The following is a 12,423-nucleotide window of genomic DNA, read 5'->3' on the forward strand; positions in this document are numbered from 1 at the left end:
TATGGAACCCTCGAGTTAATGTAGCACCGATATACGGTGTTACGAGTAAGATCGAGTCATTGGTAGTTACTATCTTATTATTGTTGTGGTTGTGGTTGTTGACTGATTTGTTTGCAGGTTCTGATATTAAGTCCTAAGTCTGGTTTAGGTATCGGATTAGGCTTGGTGTGTATTTGGTTAGTGTAGGCCTGACGTTGGCATGTATGTGTTTGAAGGATTGCTTGTGAAGGGTGGTGGATATTAAAGCTATGCGGTATCATTGGTTGGGCGATCATGTTCTTGTATAATCTAAGTGTCTAACACTACATGAGTATTGAACTCAAGCGTATATATGGTTAACTAGGGATTGATTGTTGACTTGTTTTAATGCAGGTTCCTGTTACTTGAAGCTAGATTATGGCAGGAGGCCAAGTCTAACTTAGTAACGGTTTGCTTAGCCTTAGCTTTTATTGCATGCTAGACCTAGATTGATTGTTATTTTGGATTGTCTGGGTTAGAGTCTAGGTTGCGGGTAGAGGCCGCCAGCTCACTGAGTAATACTAGATTACTCATCCAACTCCGTTGTCCTTTTTGCAGGTCGCTTTAGATAAGGATGATTGGATAGCATGGTGTTGGACGTTAGGACCGCCGGTGTAGATTTTCATGCCTTTTGTAAACGGTATTGTGAATTGTGTTATGTTGACTCGATTTGGCATTAGGCCGGGCCGAGTTTTGAATTATTCAATGCATGAATATTTCTTAAATCAATAAAAGTAATTGTTTTATATCCGTTTCATGAGAACTATGATATTTGACTAGTCCGGTCTAACACAACGTTAGGTCGTAGTACGGGTTGAAAAGTCTTAGGCCTCGATCTAACGGAAAACGCTAACTCTAGGTACGGGTTGCAAAGCCATGTGCCTTGACGCAGCAGGACGAGTTAGTGGATGAGCATGTCGAGGTCGTGGAGTAAATTTTTTGACTCTGACCGATCCTTCCTAACCTGTCACATAGCGCTTCCGGACCATGGTGTTGGGTTGGATGGTCAGTCATGTTCTTGTTTGATTGTTGGCTGGCCGGTTGACCTTTCATCTCCAACCCTTGGTGTGGGTCGTCCGTCGGTCATGTTCTTGTTTGATTGTTGGCCGGTGGGTCGAGCTATGCTTAGGACGGTTCGGGGGTGTTACAAGCAGGGCTCGGGTGGTGCTTCAAAAATGCAGCTCATGGCGTCTACTCGGAAGGCTCGCGGGCAATCGATCATATATCCTCTTCTCTCATGGCGGAAGCGCTGGCTATGAGGGAAGCAATGCAGGAAGCTAAGCGCACATCTCTCCTTAACGTCTGTTTTCGAACCGATTCACAAGAGCTTGCGAGAGCTATAAACTCGAAGTCATATCCGGTGGAGCTTTTTGGAGTTCTCATGGATATCAAGCTATTATCTTCATCCTTCTCATTTGTTTTTATCTCTTTTATTGGTCGCGAACACAATTGTGTAGCGGACTCCTTTGCGAAGTCTGCTCTCCAAAACCATGTCTCGACTTTGTATTGAACTACCCGTTTAGATTTATAAATCAGTTTGTTGCTAATATATATATATATATATAATTCCGTTCATAAAGAAAGCATCTAAAATAGCATAAACGACATGAAAGTGATTACGTCTTCAAAACGTGCAATATATAAAACGCTTTTCATTAAATTATATATATAGAGAGACTTATATATGCAAGTTTATTTATACTTGTATTTATTTGATTCATCATTGTTTTCAGTCATTATCTGGTTGCATAATGATATGTACTAATGTTGCCGTATTATAATTCAAAACCAAAGACCAATAGTGTGCATGTGTAGTTTATATACAAAAAGGTATTACAAAGATCATTTGTTATTGCATATCTTCAACCAATATTTACTCTTAAATAGAATATAAAATATATATGATCGAATTTGATCCAATATAATTCCTAGCATGGCGGTGCATTAAATAGTTCAGACTTCAGATTGGGTTGTAACTTTTTAGTTGGCTGCATTGGGATTTGTAGTCTTTAAATTAGAAATGCATGATTTAGCGAGATCTAATTATTGGCCATACCTAAAATATGTACTTTGTTTACATAAAGTAATCCCTCCGTTCCACAAAGATAGATTTTTTATTATTTTTTTACATATTAAAAAAACACATTAAACTACTATAATAAATCTACAGTTTTCTGTAATTTCAATAACTTTTAACTAATATTAATTCAATAAAGTCAATTAATTTTTTTTTTTTTTGGGTAATTCTGGTATCTGGGCAACCACATTCCCAACTATCCTCCGTAGGAGGTCCAGCGCCCCAACGGAAGGGATGTTAAATCCGCTGTGGCCGGGGCTCGAACTCGTGATGGCGGGCACCTCAGCCGAAGTTCCTATACCACCAGACCACGAACCCCGGTTTAAAGTCAATTAATTTTCTTGAACTTTACAATATTTTCATAGAAAACACAAAAAAATACATCTTTGTGAAACAAACTATTTTTCTAAAAAATATATCTTTATGGGACGGATGAAGTATTTTTTAGATCATATCAAACAAATTATTGGTCGTATCTTTTCAATGATTTTGATTTGTCATCTACAATATATGTATGTTTATGTTTCAAGAAACGAATTACCAATCAAGTTAATTAGGGTAATTAATTGTTGATAGATTCACCATAAGATCATTAGGATACTAAGTTCGAGTTTTCAACTAGGTTTTGATCATGATCGACTGTTATGGATGATTTTATCGATAAGAGTACCAACTCGATAATATATACTGGCAATGTTCAAAGAATCGTTAACAATAAATAACTAATCAGTAGAGTACTACCAGCTAGACAAATTTATGTATTTAAATATTTGTTACTTATTATATCTTATATTTATATTAAATATTTAATTAAAAAATCTAACTTGGATGTAATATTTTTTAAAAAGAAATAAAAACAATTAAATTTATGAAATTTACAGTAAAAGTAAAGTTAATAAAAAGATTAGCACTTGATTATAGATAAATTGATGGTGACAATGATATACTCCATTAAATTGGTCATAATTCATTTTGATATTACTTCACTTGACCAATTTAATTAACTAATATATATTATTATTTTCGAAGTGATTTTTTGCAACGAAAATCTCACGCTAAAAGTTAAAAGCAGTTAATATTGTTTATATCCTTAATGAATTAAATATATACATTAGCTAAAATAAAAACGAATTTAGTTTTTATAAGATAAGTGATTAATATTAATAATAATAAGAATAATCCAAAACCTAAAAAAAATATATTTAAAAATAAAAAATAAGTATTTTAAAATCAATAATAATTCCTATATATGTTGTGTTATTATCCTAAATATATATTTTAATAACAAATTTATATTAATCAATATAATTTCTTAATTTATATAATTGAAAAGATAAGATAAGTGATTTCTAAGATTTATCTAATAATGTTGAATATAGTATAAAAAAATTCAAAAAATTATAATAAGTAAGAATTTTCAAAAAAATATATAATTTATCATTATAATTGTTTATTTAGTAATGTATATATTAATACATAATTATAAAATGTTTATGCTGTGGATGAAACACCTAGTTTAGATTAATTTAAACTGATTTGAACTGATTTGAACTGATTTAAACGCTTAAAAATTGATTTTGAGTCATTTAAATTGAATTTTCTACAAACGTTAGAGTTTGACCCTGTATTCGGTCCCTTTATTTTCGTCAACTCATATCGGGATAAGATATCGAAACAAACATTTAATCAGTAAAATATACTTATCGGATTTAACGTACAAAAAACGGTCGTCGAAATTAATCAATACCACTAGGCAGTTGATATGCGTATATATATGAAAAAATTAATTGTAAACTAGATCATGGCGGGTTTTTATTCATTTGCAAACGCGGATTGTATTTTTTTATTGTAACGCAAAAATTGCTATAAAACTTGTATTTTGATTTTTTTTTTGTGAATTATAAAGTTAAATTTTTTAAACAATTATTACATAATTTCTCAGTGAATTTTATTATATTCTATCGTCCAATATATTTTGTGTATTAAAATATGAGGTCCACCTTAAAAATTCACTTAAAAGAAGTTGTGATGTTTCTAATTTAATAAGATAGATTTTTAATACTATATTTAAAATATATATTATAAACCCATGAACTATGTTATTTTGTATGAATACTTACTTAAACTTATGTTTAGAATTTACAAAATTGTACATAAAATTATTTAACTGTTGATGCTTATTATAGGTTGGTGATATATTCTCTAATAAATTATTTAGTTATTCAATATTGACATGTCAAGCTGTTTAAATTGATGAGTGGGGTCGGTTGAAATTAAAATTTTCATACCAATATAAAGATGAAATTCGATGTTATTGGTTTGGTGTTTCATTATATTTTGGAAAGAAACCGATAATAAATAACAGCACAATAAACAGATGAATATTTTTATTATTTAGTCTAATAGTCTATGTATATATGTAAAGGTCCCACCCGCGATTTTAGTAGTTACTTGTTAGTCCATATCTCAAATTACCATTCTACCTTAATGAGGAGTATTTATTTTTTGAAAATACAATGGCATTTTAAGTAATATGCCATGTAAAAGTAAGGGTAAATATCAACAGTGATTCTGAATTAATAATATTGATTAATTAAAGATGAAGAACATGCATTATTCTTAAGTATCATTACATAGAAGTGGAACTCGATACAAAAACATGCCCAAGAGAAAAAGCAACCTTACAAAAACAAACGGTTTCACAGAAATGAAACTCCGCGTACAAGACCACACCTTATTCATTTAGCACAAAAAAAAAAGACCACACTTATTCATTATTATATGGAGAACACCTTGAAAGTACATCGAGAGAGTGATAATTTTGATGGTGATGGTGATAATAATGATGATGTTGATTAAGCTTTGAGGACGTGGTCCTCCATGTCTACAACCATGCTCTTGAGGAGTTTCATGTAGCTGCTTGGTTCGGGGACTTCATCGTTGCGCTTCTCCCAAACCATAGTGATTTTGCATATGCAACTATCTTCAGTCTTGGGAATAAATTGGCCGATGAGGTCATAAACCTTGAACAGCTCCATTACATGACCTTCAAGTCCTCTAACCGTCATTGTTTTATTCTCATCGTCTATTTCTCTCTTCTCCTTAAATACCTACTGCTTTCCATCTGTATATGCACGCGTTCATTAGTATATTTGGGTCATATTCATATGAAATGATGCAATAAATTCTCAACATGATCAGGATTGTAACTTGAGCAGTATATAGTACTATCATAACCGCGACACACGTAGCTGGTGTATAATTCAACTCACATGTGTTGTATGTATTAAAATGTTAAATCAATCAATACCCAATGTGTAGTTCCAAATCTTGATAACCCCGTGGGAGTCCCATTCGCCGTCGTGAACGGTAACATTTTGAATGTGGTGGCCGATGGCATCAGGGAAGAGAAAATTTTCGCTCTTCCACCTCTTGTAGTGTTTCTCCGCCGTCCCTTTTAAAGGAACCTCCGTAACGTATGTTCCCGACGTCGCCATTTCTCTCTCTCGTTTTTATGCTTCGTCTTTCCTTTTTGGTTTCTTTGATGGTATAACTCCTCTCGTCGCCATGACTTATATATAGTGAATGTGATAATACCGTTCTTTGATCCTTCGCTTGATAGGGTTCTGTTCTTCTTGTTTCAACCGACAATGTTCAATAAACATTAATGAGCAACATAATTGTTATTGTTTATGGGTAACCAAATTTTCTATCTCGCTATAAATATGGGTAGTTGGCACGTGATCATTTAGAAGATAAATCATATGCCCATATACACACTTATGGTGTGTATTCTCCTTTTTCTTTAAGTATATTTTTTACATCATCTTCAACCTAAAATAAAATATATATTCGAATTTGATCCATAACATAGCGGTCCATTAAATAGTTCGGATAAGGTGTAGTTATTTTTTTAGTTGTGCTCCCATTGGGTATTTGGGATCTGTATAGTCTTTAAGTACAATAGAAATGCATGATTTTTTGAGATCTAAATTATTGGAAGTTGTGAGTCCTGGTGGCAACATCATAGGGATGTAGATAGCTAAAAGTGTTACGCAAGGTCACCGGTATCGATCATATATATCGCTTGTGGTGCCTAAGTTGAAAGCTCAGATGGATAATGATAGTGGAGGATTGACGCTATTGCGAGGATGTTCAAGCACCGTTTTCGTAGTTTATTAAAGTCTTTTTGCTTTAACGTTGTCCCTCGTTTGAAGCTTAACTCTGGTTTATTCGTAATGATATTTGCAATCTATACTATTATTTGCGAAGTGATTTTTCGCAACTTATATAAATAGCACGTGAAGACCATTCTTGACCCTTATATTACTAATTATATCATTTAAAGTGTTATCAACATAATATATTAGCTAGTAACACGTAAACCACTTCCCCCCCACCAGCAAAATATAATATATATATATATATATATATATATGTTACTTATTATATAATTAATTTTTTTTTATAATTTGCAGTTAATATTTGTAAACTTGTGTATTTATATAGGTATACTATACACCTAGAACTATATAACGTCCACACAAAAGATCAGTTGGTATTTTATTTTAGTGTAATTGGCAACTAAGCTTTTATTTATTAGATAATAAATTATAGATTTATATGATAAAATTGGTTAAAATAGAAAAAACGTTTAAAACAAACAAAATTCATATATATATATATATATATATATATATATTTATTTATTTATTTATTATTAAAATTTCAATTTATATAACAAAAAGGAATATAGTGATTTCAAATATTTTATTATTAGACTGCATAATTATATTTTTATTATTACATTAGATAATTATTTAGTATATAATATTTTGATAGAAATACTTTGTCATATATAAATGATATTATGTTTGATTTAAAAGTTTTAAAATTATAAACAATAATTTGATACTTGTATTTGAATAAATAATGTATGAACTAATAAGTATTTGTAATATGATTACACCCGCATAATCGGGTAAACCACCTAGTTGATATTTACAATTGATGCCAAAAACAATTATTGGTCATACCTAAAATCTGTATTTTGTTGGTAAAAAAAAAATTCTTGGTCATATCTTTTCCACGATTTTGATGTGTCATATATAATATATGTATGTTTCAAGAAACAAGGATTTAGTAATTAAGGATTCACCATGAGATCATTGGATACTAAGTTCGAGTTTTCCGATTTGGTTTTGATCATGAATGACTATTATGGATGATTTTCCTTTTTTTTTGCAAAAAATGTGAATTTCATATAAAATGATGTGGGATTGTAACTTGGTACAATAACTTTTAGACAGTAGTCTCAGAATTTTTTTTTTTTTTTTGAGAACAGACAGTCTAGAATTAACCTTCGTAAAAAATATTTATGCGATTACTTCTTCAAATCATTATCTCCTCTTTCCCTTCTTTTTTCTTTATGGAAATTTTTCTCTTTTTTTTGAACAACTATTTATATTAAAAACTAAAATCCTAATGGACGGTTACGATCGGAGAGAAACTCAAAACAGTAAACAATGCGAGAAAAAACAAAACATAAAGGATAGAGATGGCTTCGAAGAGAAGAGACCCATAGAGAAGCTTCACTTGTAGTCTTCGAACCTGCATTCGAAAAAACGCGATGAAGTCGAAATCGACGTTGAATAACCCAATCAATGGATTTTGAGAGCAGCTGAAAACTGTCTCTGAAAATGCTTAGATCTCCAAACGTTGCAATTAAGGGCAGAGAGGTTTCCGAAATAGGACTTCACACGAGTCGTCGACGGTACAGCCTTTAAAGTTGAAATGCTCAGTGAGCGGGATGGTGAGAACATCGAAAATATTCGTAGGAGAGAGCTATGGTAGTGAACCGTTAAAACTCGTAAGGCCCGAACACACTTGGCCATAGATGAAGAGCTAAAGCCCATAGCATCAAGGGAGGCTCAACTGTTTGATGAGGCCAATACAAGTGAGATTTTGACGGATGAGGTGCAGGGTCCACTAAGGCCGCCGGGTGAAGGAGACTGAGCCCCCACCGGTGTCAGGTTGTGCTCGCCGGAGGCCTGAGGAGACTCAACGGAGCTTGGCGGATGTGCAACAACAGAGAGACCCCCAGATCTGTTGGGTCTAAGCTCGTGCTGAGCAGATCCGCATTTCTCCCTTGAGCTAAGAGGAGCAAGAGCGACGGCGAGGCATGTGAGTGGATAGACGATGGCGGAGCGGGAAGGAGCAGAGACAATGGAAATTTTCCTCTTTGCCATTAAATTCCTTTGTTTTCTTTGTCACTTTATGCGGTGTGCTGAACTATGTCAATTCAAATGCCAGTTTCTTCACACCTCTTCTAATGATTATCAACTATTGATTTTTTATATTGAGGGAAAACTAAATCACTCATACACTTTCACGATCTTCATTTTTGGAGCGGATGATTGGCAACCATATAAAATACTGTCAAACTCACCCCTTACCTTCCTTCTTCTGTTGCTAATCTGGTTCAGTCTGATTCTTTCTAATCTGAATTATTCTGTTGGGCTGCAACCAAAAAAAACTGGGGTTGGCTTTTGTATCCTTTTTCAACTATTTATCAATTAGAAGAAACAATATACAGTATAGTGTCCGTCAACGGCGACACATCAACAAATTCTTACGTTATTTACTATTTATAAATGTTCTTGTATAGTACTAAAGTTCAACTATATATCGATTCTTTTTTTAGTCAAGCGAGTTAAATTTCGTCTTTCATTCTAAATTATATAATTTGCTGGAAACATTCTTTTGTTCATTAGGGCTTCTATAATCGGAATAACATGAATTATATAAAGCACAAACATACAATAAACTGTAGAACAAAAAAAAAACAAAAACCATACTTATCAATAGTAACACATGTTATCTCTGTGTCAGCACACAGTTTTCAAAATAAAAACGATGTAATTAGTTAGTAACATTCATAGAGTTTAATATCCATCTTAACACGGAAATACCTAGCCCCTTGAAATAGATCCGTCACGAATGTGGCGATCCCACGAGCCATGAAGAAATCACCAGTCCCACCAACGACCGATAAATCTCTTGTCGGCTCCATCATCAAGTCTGCGCCCATTATGTTCAATGTGCCTTTGTGTTCCGTCGAGTTAAACACCAAGGTGTAGGAAAACCACGAGTTGAAGTCCGTCTTCATGTCATAGAAATAGAAGCCTTGTGCGCGAGCCACGGGTTCAGAGAGATAGTTCTTGTCCATTGTTATGGGGCCATCAAAGATCACAAACTTACCGAACTTGAAGTTTCCTAATCCCGGAGGGCTCACGATAGCGGCCGAGGTTGCGTTTGCTACGTTGTCGCCATCGTAGAGGATGTCATGGAAGTAGAAAGAGAAATGTTTGCATGGTTTTCTCTGATCCAATGTTTTACGGGACGAATAAACGGTATCGGAAAAGAGTAGAACTAATAAAAATAATGAGAAGAGGGCTTTGAGGAGTTGTTTCTCTGCAAGAGATGCCATAATTAGCTAGAGACGAGTAGTGAGGATATGTAAAATGAAGATCGCCTAAACCCCATTTATATAGAAGTGTTATTCACTTGATTTAATTAAGAGAATTTATTTGGATAAATGAGATAATTTTAAAAGCTTTATGGGTCTTCTAAACGGGTTGTTGATGTTTTCTCATATTATATTTTAAATCAAAATTAGCCTAAGGAGGAAAATCGGGGTTGGTGACAAGTTAATTTCACTTTCTTCAAAGATTTAATGATTAATACTATTAAACCGTTTGGTGATCACTGTTCGGTCCAATCTATAAGCATAAAGTCGAGGATGATAAGACATAAATTGACATACGAAAAGAAAGCGTTAAGCGAAAATTGAAAAAGCACAGTTATTGAAAGAAAAAGTATTTAGGAACATTGCCTTAGTATTACGATTTACGAACGCCCATCACCCATGTGTGGTCCAGTGGTTAAAGTATAGGTGACTTGTGAAATAAATCACCAAACCTAGGCACGTTCAAGCTTTTTTCAACAATTTTTTTTTGAACAATTCAGATAGTGGTTTAGTCAAACAAAACTATCGGTTTAGAATCCACATAACAATATATTTTATACTAACTTATTTTTGTGTTATTTGCGCATTCTAATTTTGCTATTACTATTTTTCAAAATCCAGTTTTGTAGTATCTTAAAGTCTAATCTTAGTATCTTGAACATTCCTATTAGGATATGGTTTGATTCATTTAGTTATAAGAAAATATAAAGATATGAAAACTCCACCCGACATACAATAGTATTGTGGCTGGGCTGTAACACGACTCCACTCATACCAAACATGCGAAAATCAAGAGAGAAAAAAACCTAACGTTTATATATGGATTGCTTGTTTGGTTGAATGATAGCTTTTTAAAAGAGAATTTCATATTTGGGAACAAAACTAATTGATCTCAGATTTTAGATACGTATATACACTAAAGAACAACAATATTTTTGTTACCGAAAACATTTTCTTTATTACTTAAAATCACGAACCAAACTTGTATTGTGGACAGGAAAAGGATCAGGTTTGTATATCTAACATATTTTATATGATTATTGTGTGTTTCAGGATAAATTAGTTAATACATGGCCATCTCATGGAGAGTAATTATTCCCTCTCTTGCTTTACTTTCGGTGTAAGACTAACATACAAAAGAAACATCCGAGAAACTTCCAATCAATTAATTTCAATATACCAAAAAATAAAACTTTCAATCAATTAAGAAATCATATTTTCTCGTATTTATTTTAAAAACTAGAATAAGAGTCAATAATATTGTCACTAACTCCTTTTCCTAACACGTGAAATAAAAGCATAAATGACAAAAAGTCAAACAAGAGGATTTTTTCTTTAAAACAGTTCAAAGGGGTTTAGTTGCCTAACTGCTCTTTTGCCCCTTAATGATTTAAAAGTAGACTCATGTCGAAAGTAGACGGCTTTTGATTCATGAAAAACAACTTCAGTTCTAACTTAAATTTTAAAGCTACAAAGAATTAGCGTAGTGTCTAAAACTCTAGGATTACCTAAATTAAATTAAGGGATCGCAAATTTGATTTCTTTTGGGAGAGTTCTACTTTCCTGAAGAAAATTAATTTAATATGATTTTGGACTCATTTTATAAAAGATATACTGGTCTCCGGGATTAGAACTTCTTATTCGTTAAGTCTACTAGGTAATAATTCACACCTTGCGCGGGATGAAATTATTAATTTATTTATTTCTTAAGATAAAATACACTAGGTCTATTTAATCTTGATATCGGTTCGGTTTTAGGTTCATTTTTTGGTTTTTAATTTACTAAAATATAACTACCTGAATTAATATTTATTTTGTTTATTTGGTTAAAATATTTGAATTTTTTGGTTTTTTCGATGATAACCAAAATCTATTATTATTTGTTTGGTTTCATGTTATATGAATTTTATACAGTCCTGATGTCGAACTAATGGTTTCATATTATAATTTCTAAATGCATGAAAAATCAAATCAAATCTAGATAATAATTGAACAAAAAAAAATTATTAAGAAAACCATTTCATTAGAATTTAGTTGATGGTGAAAGGAAACATTAAAAAAAAAAGAATATTCCAGTTTCCAAGAGAATTAGAATCCTCACTTGTAGTGAATATTTAGTTATATAGATGTTCACATCAATGTGCACATGTATGTAGGACGAGGCAAAATATCCGTAAATTTTGATTCGATTTGTTATCATTTTCGATTTGAATAGAAAATCTGGATGTCCGTAACTCTACGAAGCAAAGCAAATACTAATATACAATATCCGTAGAAAACGAAGCAAATCACAAATATTAATATTTTTAGAAACATATATCTGATCCGATTCATTATATGCTATATATACTTTTCTTTTTGAAACAATGCTATATATACATACTATGATCGGCCCGCCCTACGGGCGGGATAATATTTTGAAAATAATGAAAATAGTTAGAGTAAATATTCAATATAAATTTTCATATTTTAAAATATACACATTAGTTAAATTTTGTATATGTTATTGTATTTGGAGACTAAATATACCATGGTGTCTTGATAAGTATTTCTTTTATGGGGCCATCACATCATTTTTGGTAATTTTATGGATTTGGATGAATCTAAATAGTATCGTGAGGAAAAAGAAGAACTTGTAATTATAGATTAAGTAAACATTTATGAGTAAAATTTATTATTAGGTCGGTTAATTATTAGTCATGTAAACCAAAAACAATAATATTAAAATATCGTAGCTTGACATGTTGGGCAGCTTAAATTTGATATAAACCAATCAACGATGCACAGGTGGTGAAAGATA

At 32.2% G+C, this 12,423-nt stretch overlaps 1 protein-coding gene and 1 pseudogene across 1 annotated transcript; both read right to left on the reverse strand.

The window, feature by feature from the left end:
- Positions 1–4,688: 4,688 nt before the first annotated feature.
- Positions 4,689–5,900, reverse strand: LOC106436235 (annotated as a pseudogene).
- A 2,976-nt stretch (positions 5,901–8,876) lies between these two features.
- LOC106436236 (dirigent protein 6) lies at positions 8,877–9,636 on the reverse strand. Its single transcript, XM_013877194.3, has one exon. The coding sequence runs from the start codon at positions 9,582–9,584 to the stop codon at positions 9,021–9,023; it is 564 nt and encodes a 187-aa protein (XP_013732648.2). The 5' UTR covers positions 9,585–9,636; the 3' UTR covers positions 8,877–9,020.
- Positions 9,637–12,423: the final 2,787 nt, after the last annotated feature.

The sequence above is a fragment of the Brassica napus genome, chromosome C7 (genome assembly GCF_020379485.1).
Source record: "Brassica napus cultivar Da-Ae chromosome C7, Da-Ae, whole genome shotgun sequence".
Classification (NCBI taxonomy): domain Eukaryota; kingdom Viridiplantae; phylum Streptophyta; class Magnoliopsida; order Brassicales; family Brassicaceae; genus Brassica; species Brassica napus.

Bases quoted from the DNA above. Each gene is read 5' to 3' on its own strand.
- LOC106436236 (XM_013877194.3), bottom strand. From the start codon at position 9,584: ATGGCATCTCTTGCAGAGAAACAACTCCTCAAAGCCCTCTTCTCATTA.